At 41.6% G+C, this 25372-nt stretch overlaps 1 protein-coding gene across 8 annotated transcripts in view; it reads left to right on the forward strand.

The window, feature by feature from the left end:
- The first annotated feature begins 15676 nt into the window (after nucleotides 1-15676).
- The window catches only part of Dync1i2 (dynein cytoplasmic 1 intermediate chain 2), a 50306-nt gene continuing 40610 nt past the window's right edge, over nucleotides 15677-25372 (forward strand). For 5 of the 8 annotated variants that reach the window (XM_031370580.1, XM_031370582.1, XM_031370583.1 and 2 more), the window contains exons 1-4: nucleotides 15701-15819; nucleotides 15956-16048; nucleotides 17855-17971; nucleotides 20897-21014. In XM_031370580.1, coding sequence (XP_031226440.1) covers nucleotides 17864-17971; nucleotides 20897-21014 — 226 coding nt within the window. In that variant the 5' untranslated portion in view covers nucleotides 15701-15819; nucleotides 15956-16048; nucleotides 17855-17863. Of the gene's footprint in view, nucleotides 15820-15955; nucleotides 16049-17854; nucleotides 17972-20896; nucleotides 21015-25372 lie in introns of all 8 variants that reach the window. The other 3 variants (XM_031370584.1, XM_031370588.1, XM_031370581.1) reach the window with 2 other exon arrangements.

Genomic DNA, 25372 nt, shown 5'->3' on the forward strand with positions numbered 1-25372 from the left:
AAACAGAAAAACACAAGTCAAAGAAAGATGGTTAGGGAAGGTTTGCTAAAGGATCTAGGTAGGGAAGGAGAAAGGATTCTCAAAGGGTCTGCCAGTTCAGTTGCTTAAGTCAGCCAGGAAGCAGGGACTTCTGACTTTCGATTTAGAACACTTTAAAACTATTAAATTCTTAGCAGTCAAGTTAGGTATTTAACCAGTTAATAATAATCATGTAGATTTCAAGTTCTTAGAATGAAAAAGACTCAAGGCCTTGACGGATTGCTGAAGGCTAGGGGCGTGGCTCAGTAAGACACCTGCTTTGGAAACAGTCACCTGCCTGGGAGTCTACTGACCTTTAGGACCCCTCCAACCGGGGCCTGTGGAGAAATCATTCTAGCTGAGAAAAATGATCAATGTACCTTGCACTTCCGTACCAGGAGCCTGCTGATCCTGCCTCTGCCTGCTCACCAGCCATACCTGTTTATTCCATGAACCATCTTTTCACTAAACAAACCAGACCTTGATTCACTTCTCAGCTCCAAGCTGTCCTGCACACACACACACACACACACACACACACACACACACACACACCGTGTCATGTTATACTTGTGTGCATCTCCTGATGGTCTCTAATATTGTAACATCTACATGCCCTGCTCCGTTAGATTCTTAGCTGGAATCACGAGAAACCGAGGCAGGTTTAAGAATAGAGAGAAATGGATTGAAGTACATGGTGTAGCTCAGAATTCCCTGGAAGAAACAGGGGGGCTACTCAGACAGAGCTTTTGCCAAAACTGCACCCATAGCCCCAGTTTGAAGAGAGCCTTGTTGTCTTTGAACATGAAGCTCTCTGAGGCCCAGTCACTGCACCAGCAACTGGAAGTTTCTACTGCAGTCACTGGGACAAAAACAACTGTTAGCATTCTGTCTAAGCTCCACCCCACAGTTACCTGACAGCAGTCAGGTAAGCCTGGCCCATTATAAAAAGGGCTGCTTGCCCCCTCCTCCTTCTCTTGCTCTCTTGCCTCTCTCTCTTCCTCTTGCTTCGAGCTTGCTTCTCTCTTGCCCTCTTGGGCTCTTCCCTTACCCCTTCCATTTCCCCTCTCTCCACGCTCATGGCCATGGCCAGCCTCTACTTCTCTACTCTCTCCCTCTCTCTGCCTTTCTCTGCCTCTACTACCCTCTTAACACCCCTCCCCATGCCCTGAATAAACTCTATTCTACTCTATACCATCATGTGGCTGGTCCCTCAGGGGGAAGGGATGCCTTGGTATGGGTCTGCTGAGGCACCCCCTTTCCCCTGTACCTCACCACACCCCATAGAACATACCTTATACCTCTTTATCTTTTTATAAACACATCAATAACTGTTTTAAAATAGATATTAATTAAAGAAAATGGGGGTGGGCATGACTTGGCATGAGTTTTCTTAGGCCCCACCTAACTCCAGGGTTACTATGATAGTATATTTACTCTCTTTAGACATACATATGTACAATCCCCCACCCTCTTAAAGTGAATGCAACACATCGTCACAATTTATGGCCTGAAATGTTAACCCTTAGTGAGCTGTTCCCACTGATACTAGATGCTTTGTTGACCACACTGGAATGATTCCTTGCCTCCTGCTACAAGTACATACGTGAGAGTCTGAGAAGAAACTAGAAGATGAAAACCAATTGTTTATTCTAACTTTGGGCAAATCCCTTGTCTTCTTATATCAGGTATTCTCTCCCCACACCCAATACATCCTATAATGGTGCACAGTAAAATCTACTGATTTTAACTGAGCTTAGAAACTCTCTACTTGGATGTCTTTTCCTGTGTTAGCTCATTCCAAGGAGTCCTGGGGCCCTTCTTGGGTTTGATTGGATAACTTTTACCAAGTTAGATATAGACTATCTAGCCAAGCAGTTTTGAGAGGCCTTGTTTAGCAGGTAGTGGCTTCCTTCCTATGGAACCTGTAGCTTAGCAAATGCCACTGTTCCCGGGATTCTCTTCTATTGGTTCCCCATGGTCACTGTGCACACATCTCCATCAATTCCTCAGTGTCCTCCAGAGTCCAGAGAGAATCAACCCAAAGCATTATCCATACCCACCAATTACCATTTCTATGAGCACCTGACTCTCATCTACATTTCTGGCCCATCACGCTTGCGTTCCAGAACTGTTTATGCACCTATCTGTTGTATACCCCTGTCTTGATGTCATTGCTGCAGAAGTTCATTTCTCCAATAAAGTGATTGTTTTCCTCCCCTCCTGTATTCTCCAGGAGCATGTAGGAAGCAAAGATATGGTCTTTGGTTGAATATGAACTCCCCTCCTCCTCACTCTGTGGTGGGATCTCTTCCTGAGCAACATCCCTGACCTCTCTCCAAGCCCCTGCTCCACTTCCTCCCTGCAGCAGAAGAAAGTTATCAGCTGGTGAGACTGGGAGGAAATAAACTGGGCACACATTACCTCCTCTCCATGAAGTAGAAATTTCTGGTTTCTTTGGAGATTCAGTGTCTCATGTGATGTTTTTCTAGAAATTGTCTTATGAGAGAATGTTTTTTGCTAAGGCAGACACATGGGAGGATGTTTTGCTGAGAACAGACACATTTCTGGAGGCAGCCTAGAGAAAGGATATGCGATATTTTGCTAGAGTGGATGCTTAAGAGAACACATGATGTTTGGAAAAGATATAAAATATAGCCCAAGAGACAGTGGATGATGCTGGATGGTATTGGTAGGCCTTGCCTTTTTTTGTTGGTCATCATTTTTCATGACTTCATAGAGAGAAATGCACCAAAAAACTTCTGGTGGTGTTCCAGGGGCTTCTTGTTGCTTCTGAGGACTTGGGTGGATTGCCAGAGCCTTGCGGTTTCTTCTGGATCAACCTGCCATTACTGATTCATAAACGGTGTTTGCAAGTCCTGCTGTTGCTGATTCAGAAATGGTACTAACAAATGGATTGAGCTGCTACTGGTGATTCATGTAAACTAAGCTGCTGATATCCTGACAACACAGATTAGATTTACTCCAAAGAACTACTTCTAAACAGGTCCACATCCTCCTTTGCTCTATTAACTTTTCCTTTCCACTACCTTTGGTGGGTGGTGGGCTAGAAGGGAGGTTAAAACATTTAAAAACACTTATGAAAAAGAAGTTTTAACAAAATCTAAGCCTCTTCCTCATTTTTTTTTTTTTTTTTTTTGGTTTTTCGAAACAGGGTTTTTCTGGATCGCCCTGGCTGTCCGGGAATTCCCTCTCTAGACCAGGCTGGCCTGGAACTCAAGATCCACCTGCCTCTGCCTCCTGAGTTCTGGAACTAAAGGCTTGCACCATCATGTCTGGCTTCCTCCTCATCTTTTAAGACCTATTCATTTTTTTTTAATTTTATGTGTATGAGTGTTTGCCTGAATGTATGTACACATACCAAGTGCATGCCCGGTGTCTATGGAGGCCAGAAGAGTATAATAGGAAATCTCCCAGAAGTGGAGTTAACTAACAGTTGAAAGCCAGAATATGGGTGCTGCAAACTGAACTCAGATTCTCTGCAAGAGCAGCAAGTGCTCTTAACTATTGAAGCATCTCTCCAGTCCCCTCCCTATTATTTAATTTTTTCTCTGATATCTGTGTGTTTATGTGTGTGTATATAATTTATCCTCTTTGTTCTCCTCTGAGAAAACCTACTGACACACCTCACACACAGACACACACACAGACACACATACACATACAGAGTGAGAGAGAGAGAGAGAGAGCACATGTGTGTGCATATTAAATTTGAGTCAAGGGAAAGAAAGCAGTGCTATGTATCTGCATGGAATACAATGTCTGTGAAGAACTCTGGAGTCCTCTATCTGTCTCACCCTTCTTAGTTCTAAATAAAGGACAGTCTGACACCGTTGCCCAGGATGTCCAATATGGGATTCTAAAGATTAGGATGAGTGAGAAATATGGTATCAATTAACTCAGATTTTCACATACAGTTTCTTATAAAAGGTGGTAAAATGTTCATTGGTCTCATTAATGAAAAATAGTTCCCTTGAATAACAAAGAAACATTTAAAACCAATCAAATAAGAACACATACACACACACACACACACACACACACACACACAAACACACTCTGTAGGTTTTGCAGTAATCTTTACCGAGTGTTTTGAGACACATAGCTATCCTGAAATGAGCTATAAATGATTGAAGCCAGTGGTACAGTCAGTTGACAAGCTAGAATTTATCTTGACTGGTGTCCCAGTTCGGTTGCTGTTGCTGTAATAAAACAGCGTAACCAAAAGCAACTTGAAAAGGGTTCATGTGGTTTTCACATTCCCATCATAGTCCAACCAGGAACGGAACAGGACAGGAACTCAAGACAGGAACCTGTAGGCAGGAACTTAAACAGAGACCACAAAGGAATGCTTCTTACCGGCTTGCTCTCATAACTTGCTCAGTTGGCTTTTATATAGAACCCAGGACCACATTCCCAGGGATGGCACCAACCACAATGGGCTGGGCCCTCCCACACCAATCATCAATGAAGAAAATGTCCCACAGATTTGCCTACAAAGCGGTCTAATGGAGGCATTTTCTCAGTTGAGGGTCCCTCTTTCCAGATGACCCTAGCTTGTGTCTTATTGACAAAACTTAGCCAGCTTGCCTGGTTCTAGCAGAAACAAGTCTGTATGTTACTATCAAAGCCCAATCTATTTCTCTCTCTCTCTCTCTCTCTCTCTCTCTCTCTCTCTCTCTCTCTCTCTCTTGTGGGGAGTGTTTCGAGACAGGGTTTTTCTGTATAGCCCTGGCTGTCCTGGAACTCACTCTGTAGACCAGGCTGGCCTTGAACTCAGAAATCCATCTGCCTCTGCCCCCCAGATGCTGGGATTAAAGGCATGAGCTACCACTGCCTGACTAAAGCCCAATCTCGAATAACTTTACATTTCCCTTTGTCTATCGACATGCACCTTCGCTCCCCCTCCCCCTTTCTTTTGGCCTCCTGGTGCCTTCTAGTTTCTCACTGGGTTTCACCTAATTTGACTGTGCCAGTCTCTAGTATGCAAATTCTATATTCAGTTGTTTCTATATTCAAATTGTATTCATAGAAAATCACTTGGTTCCTAAATCCATTAAGTTAATGCTGAATCAAATTATCATACTGCTTGGAACGCTCACGTGTGTCGTAGGCCCTGAATTAGTTATCAATCTTACTTCATCTCCTTTAAAAAAAAATACTCCTCGGATCTATTCTCAGCTCTCCCATTGTCTCCTGTCATCTAGTTATTTCTCACTTAAGTTGCTAAGTGATTTCCCTACCCCTGCTCTCAGTCCCCACCAATCCATCTTTCATTCAGCTACCAAAATATTTAAGAAATATAAATTAGAGCACTGTAAAATTAACCACTGTAAAACTCATCAATGGTTCCCTGTTACCAACCAGATAAAACTCTTCGGCATTTGTACTGTGGGCCCTGGCTCAATCCTACCTGCTTTGCTGTGTTAGACTCAGCTCCACCCCTGTACCAGGCACTTCCAGCTAAACCCTATGTACCCTGTGGGTGATAGCTGCTCTTGCAAACCAGCCTTAGTCCCTTCATTCTCAGAACATTTACCACTCATAGTTCATGGCCTCTTGCTTAATACTCCCATGACCCTAAATTCCACGTGACAAAACACAAATTATCAATACCTGCTTTAGTAAATATTTTTGTCTGTTTTAGATATCTCACTGTGCAGCCCAGGCAGACCTTGAACTCTTGATCTTTGCTCAACCTCCCCAGTGCTGGGATTACAGAGGTGCACCACCATGTCTACTAGTGTTTTTTGAATAGACATTGAATGAAAAGCCCATACGAATGAAATACTGTCTCTAAACATCACAGTCCTGTATGTGACTTAGCTAACCCTAGGTGGGGAGAGAAAGGGAGGGAGGGATGGAGGGAGGGAGGGAGATATAGAAACTAGAGTAAGAGCTAAGGAGTGAAGTGGAAACCATTATTCTATTCTCTGAATGAAGATAGCCATTCAGAGAATGGGGAGAGAAGAAGTCTTTGGATATGAGACAGCTGGACAGACAGCGTCTGGCCACAGAAGAGGAAATCCATGGGGTGTGGTTGGATAGGTCCATCATACAGGGCTCAGAGAGGTGCCTGGGCAGCCCCAAGGTGGATAAGAGCCCTTACAATCAGCAGAAAGTAGTGTTCTCTGCTATTTAAGGATAGTTGAACCTTTAGTCTAATGAGATTATCTTTAAAAACCCCAGGATGTAAAGTGAATAAGAACTTTTGCAGGGCGGTGGTGGCACATGCCTTTAATCCCAGCACTTGGGAGGCAGAGGCAGGTAGATTTCTGAGTTCGAGGCCATCCTGGTCCACAGAGTGAGTTCCAGAACAGCCAGGGCTATACAGAGAAACCCTGTCTCGAAAACAAAACAAAACAAAACAACCCCCCCCCCAAAAACCCAACTAAATGAAACACTGGCCAAGACAACCTGTGAAGGAGAGGACCTACTTGGTATACAGGCTACAGGCTGCTGTGGAGGGAAGCCAAGGCCAGGACTGGAGCTCAGGTGACAGAGGAATACTGCTTACTGGTTGGCTTCCTAAGGCTGGTTCTCACTATTCTTATACAACCAGGACCATCTGCCCAGGGGTGGCACCACCCACAGTGGGTTCGTCCTTCCCGCATCAATCATTACACAATAAAACAGCCAGTCAGATGGAGGCAATTCTTCAGTTGAGGGTCCTTCTTCCAAGGTGACTCTAGTTTGTTGGCAAGTTGACAAAACCTCACCAGCACACAATCAGCGAGATCATAGTTCATGATGTCTCATTAACCCTCAATCTGCAAGGTCTAAAATAATAAGTACCACTTTTATTACACAATAATACAATCCAAACAACCAGGGACTGTTTCTTGTATTCCCACCATGGGCCAGGCACCTCCGAGTCAGATATAAGGATGGAAGCATCAGAGATTCTGGATTTCAGGCTGTGGATACCGTGATACCCAAACAGGATAGGGCTCTGCCTCCTCATCCCCCTGTCCACTCATGGTCCTCATCCAGGTCACGTTGATCATCTAGAATAATTTTGAGAGCAGTTGAATAAGAGCCACAAACACGGTTCTTTTGAAATTGTGCAATTATTCAGAAATAAGCATGTAAATCAAAAAACTACAAGGATGAGTTAGAAGTTAGTGAAAGAATTGTAGGTGGCTGCCAGGAGAGCCTCAAAACCTAGAAGCAGGCAGCAGAGATTGTCTAACTCATTAAATCCTACTTCTAGCAACTGATGCCTTTTTAAGGCCATGTGTGGCCAAGTCCTTACCTGCATTCCTAATTCTAGGAACCATCTTCCACATCTTATGTCTCTATCCCTACTCGTCCCTTAGCACTGCCGCAGTATTTCCCAGTCTGTTGAGTCTGTAAGCCTGGAGTTATCTTGGATTGCAGCGTGATCCACTTGTGTGTGCTCAGGATGATCTGATGCTAGGTTCGTAGCTGCTATAACACCACAGATGTCCTCCCCTCCCCTCCAGGAATGGGGTACCATGAAGGATGAAATACCAATGATGGAATCCACAGTAGTCTGTGTGGGGATGTGGAATTTGAAAAAAGATGATGGTTTAGTGGCCCATGGTTTGAGTAACTGAGGAAGGCAAACTTCTTCTAGTGAGACTCAGAACAGCAGAAGATGCCGGCTGGGAAGCCTTGCATGTGTTTAGTGTGGTGTGCCTGTGGGATCTGCAAGAGGTACCCAGTGGGGATCAGGACATACAGCTTAAAAGCTCAGGAGACCATATTACATTTGTGTAAATGTTTCTCAGTGTGTTCCTATATATATACACACAGAGATATATTCAGACACAGGCTTAGACAATGTTCTCTATAGAGAAATACTGGCTGTAAGTATTACTGAGTAAAACTAGACTTCTTTCCTTGTATGCAAATCTGAGCATGTGGTTAATCAACATTCTGAATAATTAGTAGCGCATTTACATATTAATGTAGAAGATCTTAACCACCCTGAAATTTGCCTAGACCCAGTAAGGTCAAATGTTGAATAAATATTTATTCAAAGAGGAATATGACAGGTCAATGCTTCTAACCTGAAAATTAATTCAGTCTGGGTCTGGCTGGGGTTTTAGATATTATCTGTGGTTAGGGTTAACTGCATTTTGTCCAGTGATTAGTAGTTGTCGTTCTTCATACCCCATTTTCCAAAGACAACATGCTAAACATCCAGGAGTAGCTCTGCAAAAAAACCAAAAAATGTGTCAAAATTTTATTCTACTACAAGGAACTAAAGCAATATAAGAAATCCAGGGAGAATGAGCATCCCCTCACCACATCTGGAGGGTATAAGCTCCTTTAATGGGCACTCATAATTCCCATTACAGTTAATGGGAGGTGTGTGCGTGTGTGTGTGTGTGTGTGTGTGTGTGTGTGTGTGTGTGTGCGCGCACATGCAAAAGGACAGAGGCTCACTGTCGCTATCTGAAAATGATTCCTTTTGTGTTGATCTCCTAGCTGTGTTTTCATCCTGCCTCTTAAAACCATTACACCTAACAGAGTTTTGAGTGCATTATAGGTAACTTTAGGAAGCCGTCATTATCTCCTCTCTCTTAACCACATAATAGGGGGTAGAAAAGTGAGAGTCCAGTATATACACCACGCTGAGTAGAAGGAACTTGCCTTGAGTTTTTGAGCCCCTCAGCCTATTTTCTGTAATGTTCAGTGGTGAATCACTCTTAAGTGCTCCATCATTCACTAGGATATGTACTTCATGCCAAAGGTTGCCAGATTACAAAAGTATTCTCAGCTCAGAAAGGACTCTGAATTCCCCATCACCTTATTTTGACACTAAGAGGGAAAATATGTGCATCAAGACAAGTAGAGGAAATAATGGGGAAAAAGCCCATATTACGTTAACAATGCAGCAAACACTCTGAAGGAAAAAATACAGACTAGAACAATAATAAGGATAATAGAAAAGTAATGCGGTTAAATTATGAGAGACTTGCTGGTCAGCCCATGAGCACTCCCCTCCGTGAAGTGAGTTTCTTAAAGAGCTTCCCTTGCCTGGGAGAGGAAATGGCAAAGTTAGGATAGTTCCAAAGTTGGGAGAAAACCCTTTCTCCTGTCAGTGTTTCTGAAAGGGTCAAATATAGTTCCTGAAGGTGAAGTGTTTAGAAAAAGAAAATTAAAACTGCAAGCAGCTCAGAGGAGCTATTACCATTGAAAAGATGAACAATCATTAAGTCCCAGAGGCAGAAGCCTTGTGAACTTGGATAACCAAAGCGAGATCTTAGACGACTCCAATTAAAGTGGGGTAAAGTAAGAGATCACACATTTTATGCAAAGTCTTGGGAGAGACGTTTCTTCATAGAAATATATTTTCAACTTTAAATATGTCATTTTAGCAAAAGTTTATTTAATCAAGTGATAATAGCGGTAAATATTAAATGATGTGATGGACAGGGCCTGGAGAGACAGCTCAGCAGTTACGAGCACATACTGTTCTTCCAGAGTACAGGAATTTGAGTCCCATTACCCACATCAGGGAACTCACAACCATCTGTAACTCAAAATGATGCCTCTGGCCTCTGCAGGCACCTGTACTCACAAGTATACACCCTATACACAATACACATAATTAAAAGTATTTTTTTAAAAAGGTGCCATTGCTAGAAATCTTCACTCACTGCTGTCAGATTAGCTTTCCTTTCCTCAGTGATGTAGTTTTTTAGTAGACTGTGTGATGATGATACACATCATGAGGTTGTTGGTAATGGGTGGGAAATGCTATGGTTGATTTTTTATAAAATGTCTGGCAAGTCCCATGAGTCCTTGGAGAGCTTAAAGCTCCGGGTAGCAGAACATAGCTGTGACCCTTCAAACACTTCCTTTTCCTTTTGACCATTTGCTTCGCTGATATTTTTTGTTCTTAACTTCTTGATCACACATCCTATGTACACAATACAGAGGACCCATCTTTTTTTTTTTTTTTTTTGGTTTTTCGAGACAGGGTTTCCCTGTATAGCCCTGGCTGTCCTGGAACTCACTCTGTAGACCAGGCTGGCCTCGAACTCAGAAATCCTCCTGCCTCTGCCTCCCAAGTACTAGGATTAAAGGCGTGTACCACCATCGCCTGGCAGGAGGACCCATCTTAAAGGCAGAGTTCAAACAATATGAACTAACTAGTACTCTCAGAGCTCCCAGGGACTAAACCACCAACCAAGGAGTACACATGGTGGGACTGATGACTCTGGCAGCACGTGTATAGTAGAGGATGGCCAAGTCGGTCATTAACGGGAGGAGAGGCCCTTGGCCCTGTGAAGGTTCTGTGCCCCAGTGTAGGGAAATGCCAGGACCAGTAAGCGGAAGAGGAAGAGGGTGGGGTGGTGAGCAGGGGGAGGGAGAGGGAACAGGGGTTTGTTCTTGTTCTTGTTTTGATTTTTGTTGTTGTTGTTGTTGTTTTGCGGGGGAGGGGAAACTGGGAAAGGAGAAATCATATGACAGGTAAATAAAGAAAATATCTAATTAAAAAAAAAGGCAGAGTTCAAGGGAATCTTCTGTGATGCATAAGTGTGTGTTACCTGCACCAGATCACGACAGGAAGCTGCACCAGCACCCTGTATCCCTTTCTTTTTTTTCCCCCAGGTGTCTATTTTATTGGGATTTGAGTTTCACTGTAAAACTTCCCAAGGGAAAGAGCTTTTGACATCTGAGAGGTCTCCTTTTCCACAACATACAGAAGTCATGAAACCACATGTCCATGGCAGATCAGATGGGAACAGTTGGGGCTGGGGAACCACATGACAGTTCCAGTTGACTACAGTTATGCAGTGTTGGGCTCATCCATGGGTTTGATGATTGAACTTTGCCCATTTACGAAGACACACCCCAAATCCCTGCTGAGTGAGTTTCCCAGCAGTTTTGGGGCATTTTCCTGGCAAATGGTCCAGGTTTTGTTGCTGTCTTACATTTTCTATTTCTGTCTTCTAAATGCATTTACAAGTCTTCAGGCTCCAGCTGAGCAATCACAAGGCAAACACTCCGACACTAATTGCCAAGATCTGGCTTGGTGATTATCTATCTTTCTGTCTGTCTGTCTGTCTGTCTGTCTGTCTGTCTGACTGTCTGTCTGTCTTTCCTTTTGCTTTTTAAAGGGAAATGGCAGACTTTTCTTTTCCCCTCTGTACAGAATAAGAAGCAGGAGGTGATGATATTCTTGCCCAGGCTATCTCAGTCATCTGACTGGGGCAATTGTCCCTCTTCTCTGAAGCTGTCCATGGCACCAGTATATTCTCCCTCACATCAAAAAATGAGCCCGTGCTGTCATGGTCAAGCTTTGCCAGCAAACATGGCTGGAGATCAGAACTCTAGATTGGCCTTCACAGTCTGAGAGTGACTGATCATCTTCTATTGAATGTTTTAGTTCTCTTTCTTTTGCTGGATGCGGGAGAGGGGTGGGGCAATGAGATACTGGTGAATACACACTCAGAAAGACCGTTCTGAGAGACTGGCTGGTTTTTGTTGTTGTTGTTGTTGTTGTTTGTTTGTTTGTTTGTTTGTTTTTAACCCTCTTGTTTGGATTAAGGCACTTCAAGGATAAGGACTTTTCAACTTGACAATATCCCATGTCCTTTTCTTGTCAATATCCTACACATAGAGAGCTACGATTCTAATCTATTGTTACGAGTTTTGTCGCTTTTTGACATATACAGATTGATCTTAAACCATATGTGATTTTACTTAAAATTTCCAAAAATTGTATGATGGTGCAAAAGCAATATGCCTCACAAGAAACTCTACTAAAATTTTGAATATTAATTTTTTCCTAGGTTGGATGGGTAATGTAGAGTCAGGCCTCATTCTCAGCACTCCAATGAGTTCTGAGTCTCTGCTTTGATGGTCAATCGAAAAGAGGCTTCTCTGACTAATGCAAGGAACTACTCTAGTAGCTATTGTATATAGTGTATATAGTAATTAATGGGCATATGTTTTTATAAAGTGGTTTAACTCCGGTTGAATCTATTCACATCTTGGTTTCTCTTCTTATTTTTCTGACATGCTGATCACATTTTATTTTACATTATCTGATTATCCTAAAACTGAGGTCTTCATGGGCCTTTCCTATAGGGTCTTCTCCACCTGTTATTTTGGTTAGCTCCTGCTTAGCTCCCTCCTTTCCTTCAAGAGGTCTTTGATTTTTGCTCCTCCCAATCCTGGAGAGCAAATCTGCCCCAGCATTAAACCAAAGTTTCTGCTTGTGTTCTGTAAGCTATCTGGGAACTATAGTTCCAGGCTGCAAATCCTGGTGAGGACTTCTTCTCAGGGGAGATGGCCTCAGGAAGTCAGGCTGCTGGGAATATCTAGGTGAGTTGGGGTTGGGGTGGATTTCTTCCATCAAAGAGGCATTGGGAGGTTCCTTTTAAAACTTGGTTGGAGGGAGGCATCAGTGGGCTTTTGGTCTTGCGCTTACCCTACAAGGCCGTGACGTCCACCAGTGATGCCTACCTATAGCTTCCCATGTTGTTTTTATCCTCAGTGTTGGGGACTGAGTTTAGGATATTACACTTGTTAGGCAAACTCTCTGCCACTGAGAAATATCCAGGAATCATTCCTTATTTTCTTTTATCTGAAGCATTCTTTATTTCCTTGTCAGCTCCTGGACACAAGAAGAGTGTTTTATCCAATAGTTTTAGGAATCCAATGAAAAGGCAGTTTGGATGCCTACTATGTTTTATTGCTATAAAAGCAGTAACATAACCTTAACATTTCTCTGATCTATCTATTTTTCCTGGTTTCTACTACTAATGCCTTAGTTTATGTCTTTGTGGTTTCTGGTTCCTTTCCAACAGTATCTTCTGCTTCCAAACTCTCTCTCCTCTTCTCTCCTGTCTCTGAGAGAGTTGTCTTAATGAAAGTAAGGATGATGTACAGAGAGCTGGGATGCAGTGGGCAAACAAGGGATAAAATGGGCCTGAGGAGAGGGCTCTGTGGGTAAAGGCACTTGCTGCTAAACTGATGAGCTTGAGTTCAATCCCCAGGACCTTCTTGGTGAAAGAAGAGGACAAACTCCTGCAAGTTGTCCTCTGATCTCCACATGTGCACTGTAGTATAAAAACAGACAGACACAGACAGACAGACAGACACAGACAGACAGACAGACAGACAGACAGACACACACACACACACACACACACACACACACACACACACACGGATGTAGGCTCTCTGAGATGGCAGCTTTCTTGTTCCCAGAAGCTGGGAACTTTGAGGAGAAACATTGGGAAGGCAGGTTGGGAGATGGTATGTAAACAGGGGAGGACCCAGGGACTCAATAAAACACCCTAGCAATCCAGGTAGTGGACTCAGAGCCTTAGGGGACTTCCCACCCAGAGAATAAAAGCAGTTACCTTCTCTTTCTCCAAGATTCAGTCTTCCATTTTCTCTCAGATGTTCAGTTTGTTGTCTGTTTTGGAAAACCAGCTCAATGATTTCCTAGATGACCTGCGACCACCCCCCATCCCAATATCCTCATTTCCAGCTGCTATATCCTTGTCTTCTGTGTCTCCTTTTTGTTTATTTTGTCTAGGTTTTTTTTGAGACAGAGTCTCTCAACATAGCCCTGGCTATCCAGGAACTCATATGTATATCAGCTTGGCCTGAAACTCAGAGATCTACCTGGTCCTGCTTCTCAAATGCTGGGACTAAAAGTGTGTGACACTCCATTTCCTCTTAGGTCAAATTCAACCACAAAGTAGTCCTTAGAGAAACCAAGAGCAACTCCAAAAGCACAAAGTCTAGCATAAAAGGGCAGGGAAAGAATATAAAAGATAAAGAAAATACCAGTAAATCAGTCTTTCTCCAGACCACATCTAAAGAACTATCCAAAACATATTATCATGCCATTCTCCTCTTTAAAACCTTACATTCATCGCCTCAGGTCTCAGTCTAGGCTGGATATATATGACTTTGCCTTTCCTGTGGCTTCAATCTTCAGTTTTTATTTTAGCCTACAGCCATTCTGAATTATTTCTTGATTCTCTACTATGCTCTACTCTCTCATCTTTGTACTTTGACCCTATTTCCTCCCTCCTCCTCCTCTTCCTCCTTCTCCTCCTTTTCCTCCTCCTTTTTTTTCTTCTTTTTTCTTTCATCTCCTTTTCCTTTTCCTTCTCCTCCTTCTCCTTCTCTTCTTCTCCTTCTCCTTCTCCTTCTCCTTCTCCTTCTTTTTCTTCTTCTTCTTCTTCAGTACCATGGTACTTTTATGCATCTTGTTTTTATGGTTAATTTCTAATCTACTTTCCAAAATCAAAGACTTGTACCTGGAATCATCTCCTCATAAAAGTTTTTTTTTTTTCTTACCTACGGATTTCTATGGCTTAGTTACACAATCTTGTCTTAACAGTTGGTTGAACTGAGAACCCAGTGTTTCTCTGTCAAGAAGAGGAAAGTGAGTTTCAACTCTTATAGTATGCAGCTCCATTCCTGGTACATGATGAGTGACCACTCTTAAGAATTTTCAAGTGACTAAACCAAAACTATTTGGAAAGAAGGAAACAAAGTTTGGATAACTAAACGCTCTTTGAAATTTTAAAGCTTCAAATTTGAGATCAATTTTAAACTTAAACAATGCATTTCTTGTCAGTTTTCTAGAAGATAAGAAAGATAATTCTTTGGTATTAGCTTTAATATTTGGCAAATAATGTTTCAGATTATTTCAAATACATTTTTTCAAGCCATGTGTATCAGCCCATATACTTCTGGTAAATTCTTATTTCAATAATTTTCTTTATATTAAAAATCTAAGCCGGGCAGTGGTGGCGCATGCCTCCCAGCACTTGGGAGGCAGAGGCAGGCGGATTTCTGAGTTCGAGGCCAGCCTAGTCTACAGAGTGAGTTCCAGGACAACCAGGGCTACACAGAGAAACCCTGTCTCGAAAAACCAAAAAAAAAAAAAAAAAAAAACAAAAAAAACAAAAAACTAATCAGATCCAATAGTATAAAATGCTTTCTTACCGAACACACTTTTGGAGGAAACTATTCTGCTATAAAATACTAGAAGTTATTTTTATGCTAATTAATATATTTTTATTTAAAGATTTATTTATTTTATTTATATGAGAACATTGTAGCTGTCTTCAGACACACCAGAAGAGGGCCTCTGATCCCATCACAGATGGTTGTGAGCCACCATGTGGTTGCTGGGAATTGATCTCAGGACTTCTGGAAGAGCAGTTAGTGCTCTTAACAGTTGAGCCATCTCTCCAGCCCCAATATATTTTTATTTTGATCTTGTGTCACAAGCACAAGAATTATGGATTATTGTGTACAAGAATCCTCAATAATCCATGCCCCTGAAAATTAATCTCAGAGTACATCCCTATAAATAAACTTCTTTAAAAGTCCTCTACTCAGGTTCATTATGGAAAACAGGATTTCTTAAGATTTTGTTAATGTTGGGCCACAGACCTTAAGCAACACATACAACGTTGTAATCACTGTTCAGCGGGAGAAAACACCTTCAATATAAGCTCTGGAATGTTCTCATTACCATTTTAAGAGCAGAAAGATGGCCTTGGTGCTGGGGACAGGAAAGCTAGGACTGACTACATATCCCAGCATTCCTTGCCTCTACTGGGGACCACAACTCCCACAGAGCTCCGCTCGCCCACCCGGGGCGCCTGGTTGCCGGGACTTGTAGTTCTCTGGGGGTGGGTTATTGCGGGCTCCGCCCCAGGATGTGAGGTGTGGTTGTCCAGCTTTTGCCAAAGCGGAAACACTTCGGGCCCCGGGGCCGGTGTGAATCTATTTCACCCGTCAGATTCTGTTTTACAAAAGGTAAGTCACGGAGAGGCCGTTCCTCTGAGCCGGGCGGCAAAAACTCTGATTCTGTGAGAGACCGCGTCTCGGCGCAGCCATTTGTCCCTTGGCTCTCGCCGTAGCGGCCGCCGCCCATCCCTCTTTGTGTGCCTAGGACGCCGCGGATCAGCGGTGGCGACAGTTGGAGAGGGACGTTCCCGGGAAGTTACCGGCCAGAGAAATCTATCTCCACCCTGCCACCTGACAGGTGGGTCGGCCGCGCTCCCTTCAAGGCCCTTTTGCCTCTGATGGCCGCTTCGGAGCTCGTAGGGCCGCCCGGCCGGTATACCGACAGCGTCGGCCCGGGTGACTCAGGGCGGCCTGGGGAGGCCACCGCGGCCCTTGACAACCCTTCGGGACCCTCCGCGGGTGGCCTGGACCCTCGTGGTTTGCCCTGCACCCGTCTGGCGGTCCCCGGACACACCCCAGCCCGGACCGCACCCTCTTGGCCTTAAGCCCCGGGAGAAAGTAATTCCTTAAGCTTTGTTTGTTTTTTATTAATAAAGATCAGTACTACTTGGCTCAGTAGCATGACCAGGCACCTAGTGTGTGTGTTGGAGGGCTCTGAACCCCAAGATTGTAAACATTATTCTAGACACTTTCCTTTCTTCGGAGTTTTAAGAAAATGAACCTGTCAGTCACCGAGCTGAGGTCCTGGACTGTCTGAGAATGAGGGAGCTAAGTCAGCGGGACAGAATAGTATACACTCACCAGTTGTAGCCCACTGTCCTGTCTTTCTGAAGTACTCTAACCAGAATTCCCCGTTTTCATTTCCATAGAAGAATGTTTTTCATTTTCATACATGAATTTTGCCTCCTTACCAAACTTGCCCTTAATCCAAATTTATTGTGATCTTAAAAGATTCCTAAACTTTTCAAGAGGTTATTCGCCCAGTTCCCTTAATCAGTAGTGTTTAATCTTGCAATTGTGTGGAGAGAGACACTGACAAAGATTGAACCAGTAGTGTAGAGAAGGTAACAAGGTCCTGGATCCTACCTTACATTGAGTCCCTAGGTTATCTTTTCACTCCTTCATAACAGTCAGCATGATGACACACTTGTATTTGTAATTCCATCTACTTTGCAGATGAACTGTTTAGCAACTGTCAGCTCAGTGTTAAGGTTGCTGTGCTGTGAAGGTAACAAAAATGACAAAAACTCAGCCCCTGACCATGACTGTCTACTATGGAACATTTCAGGCCCATATAGATAATCATATAAAAATGCCACAAGAAGCTGTTAAGGTGGGAAAATATTGTTTGACTGATTGTTGTGAAACATCTATAGAACTTAAAATAATTTTTAGGAATTTCCTGTTTAACCATTCAGTGTTTTATTAAGTTTCTGGGAACAAAATGCAGGCATCTCTGGTAATAGTTTTCGTTTCATAGCTGAAGACATAGCATTCTTTAAAAGCCTGTCTTGCTCTGTGTGGCCCAGGCTGCCTAGGACTCAGAATCTTTGTGCCTCACTTCCAGAGAGCCTGGATTACAAATGTGAGCTATCATACTCTGCTAGGACTTAAGCCAACAGTGTCATTTGTTTTAAACACTAGTTATGACTTTTATTATCTAGTACTCAAATACAGAGTCATCAGAAAACATCGAATCTGGGTATGCTGGCTGACTCTGGCACACCAGAGTCTGAGAGTCTGAGATAGGAGAATCGCCACGAGGACATCCTGGGCTACATTATGGTTTCAAAGCCAGCCTGGCTACAGAGTGACACATTGCTAAGTTTGGGCTTAGGAACATGAAAGCGTTTATCATGTACTAGCTGTTGTGCTCAAGTTCTAGGAAATACTTGTTCATACGTTTATCATTTTTTCTTATATTTTTAACAGTGTGTATATATGTTTTTTATTAAAAGTAGAACTTGTGTGTTCTCCATGGGTACCACTGAAATTCTTAGCTTCTTGGTATACTTCTTGAAGTACTAATTTTTTTTTGAAAGCCTGATGCTTGTTTTTTTAAATCAGTGTAATGATTATTGTTAATGTTGACTTGCTTTTTAAGGTCACAACCATGTCAGACAAAAGTGAATTAAAAGCTGAGTTGGAACGTAAGAAGCAACGGTTGGCCCAAATCAGAGAAGAAAAGAAGAGGAAAGAAGAGGAAAGGAAAAAAAAGGAAGTATGTTTGATTCACTAAAACAAACAAAAGCCTTGAGTATGAATAAGGGCATTCTGTAATATCGTCAGAACTGCTGCAAATCCCAAGCTGTTATTGCCAGTGCGGCATTATCAGTGAATCTTACTTTGAAGGCGGGTATACGAAGATGAGGAAACTGGTGCAGGGTGATGTTTTAATGGACTGAATGTATTTCATATAATTTGATGCATTTCTAAGATTGGAGTTATGGAGGTTAAATTTATTCATATAGTCTTCTAGGGATGTATATTTATGCAAAGTAAAGATTATCTGCATTATAGTGCATATTATAGTACATTATAGTACACATCTGCATTAAGATAACACACATGGGCTGGAGAGATGGCTCAGCGGGTTAAGAGCACTGACTGTTCCTCCAAAGGTCCTGAGTTCAAATGCCAGCAATCACATGGTGGCTCACAACCACCCGTAATGAGATCTGATGCCCTCTTCTGGTGTGTCTGAAGACAGCTACAGTGTACTTACATATAATAATAAATAAATCTTTAAAAAAAAAAGGTTCTCTTTAAAAAAAAAGATAACACACATATATATGTATACATATAATAAATTAGTTTATCATACTAAATTTATTGTTTTGATAATTTGCTGGAGTGATATTACTGGCAAACTGAAATATATGTAACAATTTATTTGAGTAGAAGATTTGCATATATATATATATATATATATATATATATATATATATAACATTTGAAATGAGTTAGTTCTTGAAATATGCTTACTGAGCAGTAGATGTAACAGTTCCAAAAAGGTACTTTTATCTTTTGATTTTGTTTATCATATGCCATAGGATTACAAATATTTATTGGCTTTGAGTTGGCCATATTTTACTTGCCCTTCCTTGAATTTGTGCATTGTTCCTGGTTACGTATCTTTGGGCAGATTTGTGTACACAGATACATTTCAGATGGCCAGTATAGCATGACTTGTCCTAAGTGTGCCTGCCGTACCAAGTTTGTGTATATAAATGCCTAAGTAATAGCCAGGACTACAAGAAGACTGTCAGACCTCTCTCAGGACCTAGAGAAAAAGCATTGTCAGAAAAATCAGAGTTTATTACAGGACTCAAGTCATGTAAGCATTGCTGAGGTGCTTTGACTGTTTCCTACTTTGCCAAAGCTTTCTGTGATACACAGAAATGGCTTACAGCTTTTCATTGAATGGTGGAGTCACAGTAACTGGTAAAGGCATGGTTCAGACTGGCAGAGTCGGTCCAAATAAGTCTTACTGCCTTAAACTGTTGAATCAATAATGAGAACAGACTTGATTTTGTTTTTTATGGGTGTCCATAAGTGGCCTCTAAGGGATAATTACGGCATGATTGATGTCTGACTTAAAGTCTCACAACAGTGAGATGGTAAGCAGTCACAGTACTGCGTACAGTGAAGGCTCAGCTTGGCAATGGGAGCTCTTTTTGCTGTATTTTGACGAAAAGAAGCTAATATGATATAAAAATGTTGTGACCAAGAAAAGTCAATCAGTATATTAATAAAAGTTGTCTACTTGACAAGGTTTTAATTGAAAGCTTAAGATTTCTTGATATTTTTATGCTCTTAAGAATATTAAATTTGTCCAGTGTAGCTAGATTTTGCTAAAATTATATATAAATGGCTAAAATAAAAGTTGACAAAATTTTCATAACAAAATGTTTTATGTTATTAAAAAAATTAAATTTCATTTTTAACCAGTTCTAGCTATGTGTTTTTGTTAACTAAAATAAGACCTAAGATCTGGTTTTAGTGGCACTTCTGTGCAACTCTAGCTACTTGAGAGGTTAATGTAGGAAGATCTCACAAGTCCATAGAGTTGAGGCCAGCATGGGTAACATGAAAAAAACAAATAAACAAAAAACCAGATACAGTAATAATAATGTCTATAACTTTTACAAATTATTTTCCTCCAGAAGAGTTTTAAAAATTACCTGAGTGTACATGCATATACATGGGTAGAGATGCCCAAGGAGGATTCCAGAGACTGTTGGCTTTCCTGCAGCTAAAGTTAGGGTGGTTGTGAGTTGCCAGACCTGGGTGCTGGGAACTGAGCTTGGGTCCTGTGTAAGAGCAGTGTAGACTCTCCACACCAAGTCATCTATCTCTTCAGCCGGTCTAAAAGAGTTTTTTATAAATATTCTTTATATAAATTCACTAGAAATTTTATGTAGAACTTTAAAAATGATTTTTTTCCAGTAAATCTATTTGCTTAATTCTTATATCTTAAATCCCTTTAATTCCCCTTCTGTCAAAACTTATTTCTAAGTTTTTGTACTACTAGGGTTGGGGATTCCCATGGTTCCAGTCCGTGGTCACCAGATTCATATAATAGAGAATTGGAAGTTGACTGCTTTTTAAAGATGTATTTGCTTTTTAAAAAATTATATATGTATATTAAGACAGACTCTTGCTATGTAGCCTTGGCTGACCTGGAATTTACCTTGTAGACCAGGCTGGCCTTGACTCAGGAAGTCCTGTGCCCACTAACCTCTGGGATTATAGGCAAAAGCTATTATTCCTGGCTTTTTTGAAAATATTTTTGTGGAGACCCCTTGATTATATATAAACATGGATGCAGTAAGAATTAATTATAGAAAGAACTTTAATATTAAAAACAAATTGCATCTTAAAGTTAATTGCACAAGCTGCTTTTCCAGAGGGCCAGTTAAGATTCCCAGCACCCACGTGGCATGGCAGTTCACAATATTGGTGTCTCCAGTCTGGGGATCCATGAGTATCAGGCAAGCATGTGGTACACATACATACATGCAAGCAAAACACTATACACATTTGTGAAATAAAAATAAAACTTTTAAAATAAGATATATATATATATATATGTAGAAGTGTTTCATATTATACTTTAACTTGAGTTTTTGACTTAAAATTTTAGACTGATCAGAAGAAGGAAGCTGCTGTTTCTGTGCAAGAAGAGTCTGATCTTGAAAAAAAAAGAAGAGAAGCGGAGGCATTGCTTCAAAGCATGGGGCTGACTACAGACACCCCTATCGGTAAGGACCTGACTGCATCTACTCATAGGAAATAGGCATATATTCTGTTGAGCTCAGACTTATCCAAGCTCAGTGCATTGGTTCAATATCTTTCGCATATTTTATTTGTCTCAAAAGCATTACCATTTGCTTGAAATTCCTTTTTTCCCCAGATATATCACTATAGAGTTATTTTATTTGTTCGGAAATCAAGATTTATACCTACTAACACATACCAAGCTACCAATTGAATTTTCTTATTTAAATAAGTAATTCACTATGCACCATACTATGTTAAACTTAAAGATGAGTATTTCCTAATCTAACTCTGTATTCCTTTTTGTAGGCTAGGAAAAGGTATACTAAGTCAAAGTACTCAAAGCAAAGGAGCAGGAGGAGAAGTGTGTAGTATTCTCTCAGTTCCAGAAAGCGCATTATACTGTTGCTTCTCTTGGCATTAATTTCACTTGGTCTTGATCTTTTTCCTGTGATATTCATCCGTTATGTTAGACCAATAGGCTGTGTAGAAGAGATACTGAGAACTATCTAGTTACATATCCGAAAGCATTAAATGCTTATTTAGGTAATATAGTTCTGTGTTTGGTGCTGCTACAGAGAGTGTATTTTAGTGTGGCATTTTATCCTTTAGGGACCTGACATTTCAGGGTTATTTTTTGAGCTAATATCTTTGTGTGTTGGTGTGTGTTCAGGTAGGTGCCATGCATGTAGAAGCCAGAAGACAACTCTGGGTGATGTTCCTTGGGTGCTCCCTACCTTCCTGACCAAGGGCTCCCAGAGTAGACTAGGCTGCTACCCAGTGAGTGCAAGGATCCCCCAGTCTCCATCTCCTTGCCTGGGATTACACATGCGCACCACCCTAGCTTCTTCTGGGGCCAGAACTCGGGTCCTCATACTTGTGCAGCGAGCGCTTTCCGAGCAGAGCTGTCTCCTTAGCAGTGTTTCATGTTGTTGGGGATTTTTGTTTTGGGTTTTGGGTTTGGCTGTTGAGACAGGGTTTTCTGCCCCATCTGACCTTGAACTCATAATCCTCTAGCCTTAGCCCTCTGAGTGCTGGGATTATATGTGTGTCCCATCATACCTAGGGTGCAGGCTAATTTTATCTATCCTAGGGGATGTATACCAGAGGCAGTAACTACAGTGTGCCTGTCATGAAACTTAACTGTCCTTAGTAAAACTGATCATTATTTCTAAAAGGTTTTAAGATGAAAAGGCTAGTTTTTCTTAGCATCTGCTTCATTGTTACTTCTTTCTGTTCATAGTTTTTCTTTATTGATAGAATTTGAAGACTAAAGCACATTAATTTTTATGCCTTTAATAATCCTATGCTATATATTTTTATTTTAAAAACTAATTTGTTTTTTCTTATTATCCTAGTAACTGAACCACATCACTTACGAGTTGTACAGACTTTGAGAGGGTCTTTTTTGCCATTGAGTTTTGGATTTCTTCTATGAATCTGCTCCCCCACCCCCCCACCCCCTGACTTCCATTTCACTGATTTACTTGCTCATATGTCTTAATTCATAGCCCACTTCTGCTGACTCTTTTTTTTGAGACAGGGTTTCTCTGTGTAGCCCTGGCTGTCCTGGAACTCACTCTGTAGACCAGGCTGGCCTCGAACTCAGAAATCCACCTGCCTCTGCCTCCCAAGTGCTGGGATTAAAGGCGTGTGCCACCACCACCTGGCAGTTTTACAGCTTTTAAAGAAGAATCTTACCCAGCCACTCATTAATTAAAAAAATATTGAGTACTTTGATAAGCCAGGCTTGGGGATGGGCTTCTGAGTATAGATAAGAGCCATGCAGAGCTGTAGGAGCTGCATTATCATGGTAATGTCAGAGTGAGACTGAGGACTGCTTTAGATCTGGTGTTCTGAAAGATCTTTAAAAGAACAGGAAGATCAGAAGAAGCCCAGCAGGCTAAGGCTGAGAGTGGGAGCATTCCAGGTTGAGGGAGTAGTGAGTGCAAAGTCCCTGGATGGAGCTAGCCTTGGCTGGGTTTGTGTGGTTGCAGTGTAAGAAGCCAGGGAGAGGCAAAGAGCAGAAGTGGGTAGAGGCCAGGTGATACCAGGTCTTGAGTAGGAAGGAAGAGTTTTGTTTTTAACAGACTCAAAACAAAGCCACACAGCAATAAAAAACCTTTATTAGTCTTTAAAGAGGCAGACAAAACAAAAACAGTCTTTTTCCAAGATAACCGTTATTAGCTTAGGAAAATAGATGCACTTCCCTTTACAGAAACTTAGGCTATAGAATCTAAACATAAGGCTATATCTAGGATAAGTCAAGGAAGTTCATTCATACTCAGGTCTTTCTCCAGGAACCAGTGTTATATTATGTCCATTTAGCAGGATCTGATCTAAGTTAGTATTTCTTGCTTTTGCTGTAGCTTCAAACTGAGCTATCTTCCAGTGTCATAGTGACAACGCCTTCAGATCCTGAAAGTATAAAACAATTTCCATTTCACTCTTCACCCATGGGAATCCCTGATCCTGTGCATTGTCCACAAGTTCCAGTGGCATGAGCTGCAAAGAATTAGTAATAGCTTAGGCATCCTAGCTGTGCTGAGTCTGGAAGGGTTGGTTAAGGATTTCAAGGAAAGGGTTCCTTAAGCAGAAACTAGAAATGGTTTATCAAAGCTGCAACTGGCCCTCGGTAATGGATACCTGTAGCCTCTCTTAGGTGACACTTGAGTTTTGAAAGTTAACTCTGAGACAAATTGATTAAAGTAAAAATATACCTAAGTCAGCCTTTCTAGCCAGTAACAAGGCGGTTTTGTCTTAACTGGAACTGGAATGGTTTTAGCTGAGGCAGGTGAACACAGGGGTGGCTTTTGTATCCATGTTATCCATGCATTCTTAGACTGAGCTTAGCAGGGAGAGATTATTCCCCCGCTGTTTTTCCTGTTCAATAGATTGTTTTTACTCTTCTTCCTATTTAGGGTGGGGTGGAATGGTGGCAGACATGCTATGGGAAAACCTTGTGAAGTCAGTTCTTTCCTTCTACCTACATGGGTTCTGGGGATAGGAGTCAGGCCTCTGGGCTTGCACAGTGCTCATCCTTCCTGCCCAAGCTCCTTTCACTAGTCGTCCTGTAGGCCATTGTTATTCTGAGTATAAACATGAGAGAAAAGGGGAGAATGAAAGGAAAAACTATTGCTAGTCTTCAAACTATTAGTTTGGTGTTTTTCCTAAATTAAACTATGGAAAGACAGTGTAAATAGCTATGCTTTTTTTCTTTCTAGTGAAAATGTATTTCATGAATGTGAGTGGTTACTGAAAGGTTTTTATTTTTTCTTTTAAGATTTATTTATTATTATATCTAATTACACTGTAGCTATCTTCAGACATACCAGAAGAGGGCGTCACATCTCATTACAGATAGTTGTGAGCCACCATGTGGTTGCTGGGATATTTGAACTCTGGACCTTCAGAAGAGCAGTCAGTGCTCTTAACCACTGAGCTATCTCCAGCCCTCAAATTTTTCTAATATTTATTTTTCTTTTATATGTATGAATGTTTTATGTGCATGTATGTATATGCACCATGTGCATGCCTGCTGTCTGTAGATGTCAGAAAAGGTGGTTAGCCACCATGTTGGTGCTGGGAACCAAACTGGGGTCTTCTGAAGCCTAGTTAGAGGTAATAGTGCTATGATGAAACACTGTAACCAAAGCAGTTTACTGTGCTTTGGGAAGGAAAGGGTTCATTAAAGTCTTAGGTTTCACATCACTGTTCAGCTAAGGAACGCAGCACAGGAGCTCACATAGGGCAGGAACGTGGAGACAAGAACTGATGCAGAGGCCTTGAAGGGGTGCTGCTTACTGACCTGCTCCCAAAGCTTGCTCAGCACCAGGACCACCAGCCCACCGATGGCGCCACCCATAATGGGATGGATCCTTCTTCATGGATCACTAATTAAGAAAATGCCCTGCAGGCCTACCTGCTTACACTTACCTCCCCTGATCTTATAGAGACATTTTCTCTGTTGAGGCTTACTCCTTTCAGGTAATTCTAGCTTCAATCAAGTTGACATAAAACTAGCCAGCATATTCTGTTAAAACAGCAAGGACTCTTAACCACTGAGTTATCTTTCCAGCCCCAACATCTTCTTGATTAAATATTAGCTTGCTATTGGTGTGAGAATATTTAGAATTTTTAGCTGCCCATAAGAGTAGAATGTTAGATCTAGGCAAAGTAGAACTGTTTAGGGCAACATTAAGCAGGTTCTGAGAAACAAGCCAAGTGTCACTGCTGTATTTTAGCTCACAATAGTTATTCAAAAATTGACCCCTGGTCTACAGAGTGAGTTCCAGGACAGCAGGGCTACATAGAAAAACCCTGTCTTGAAAAATTAAAAAAA

The sequence above is a fragment of the Mastomys coucha genome, unplaced genomic scaffold, assembly GCF_008632895.1.
Source record: "Mastomys coucha isolate ucsf_1 unplaced genomic scaffold, UCSF_Mcou_1 pScaffold15, whole genome shotgun sequence".
Lineage (NCBI taxonomy): Eukaryota > Metazoa > Chordata > Mammalia > Rodentia > Muridae > Mastomys > Mastomys coucha.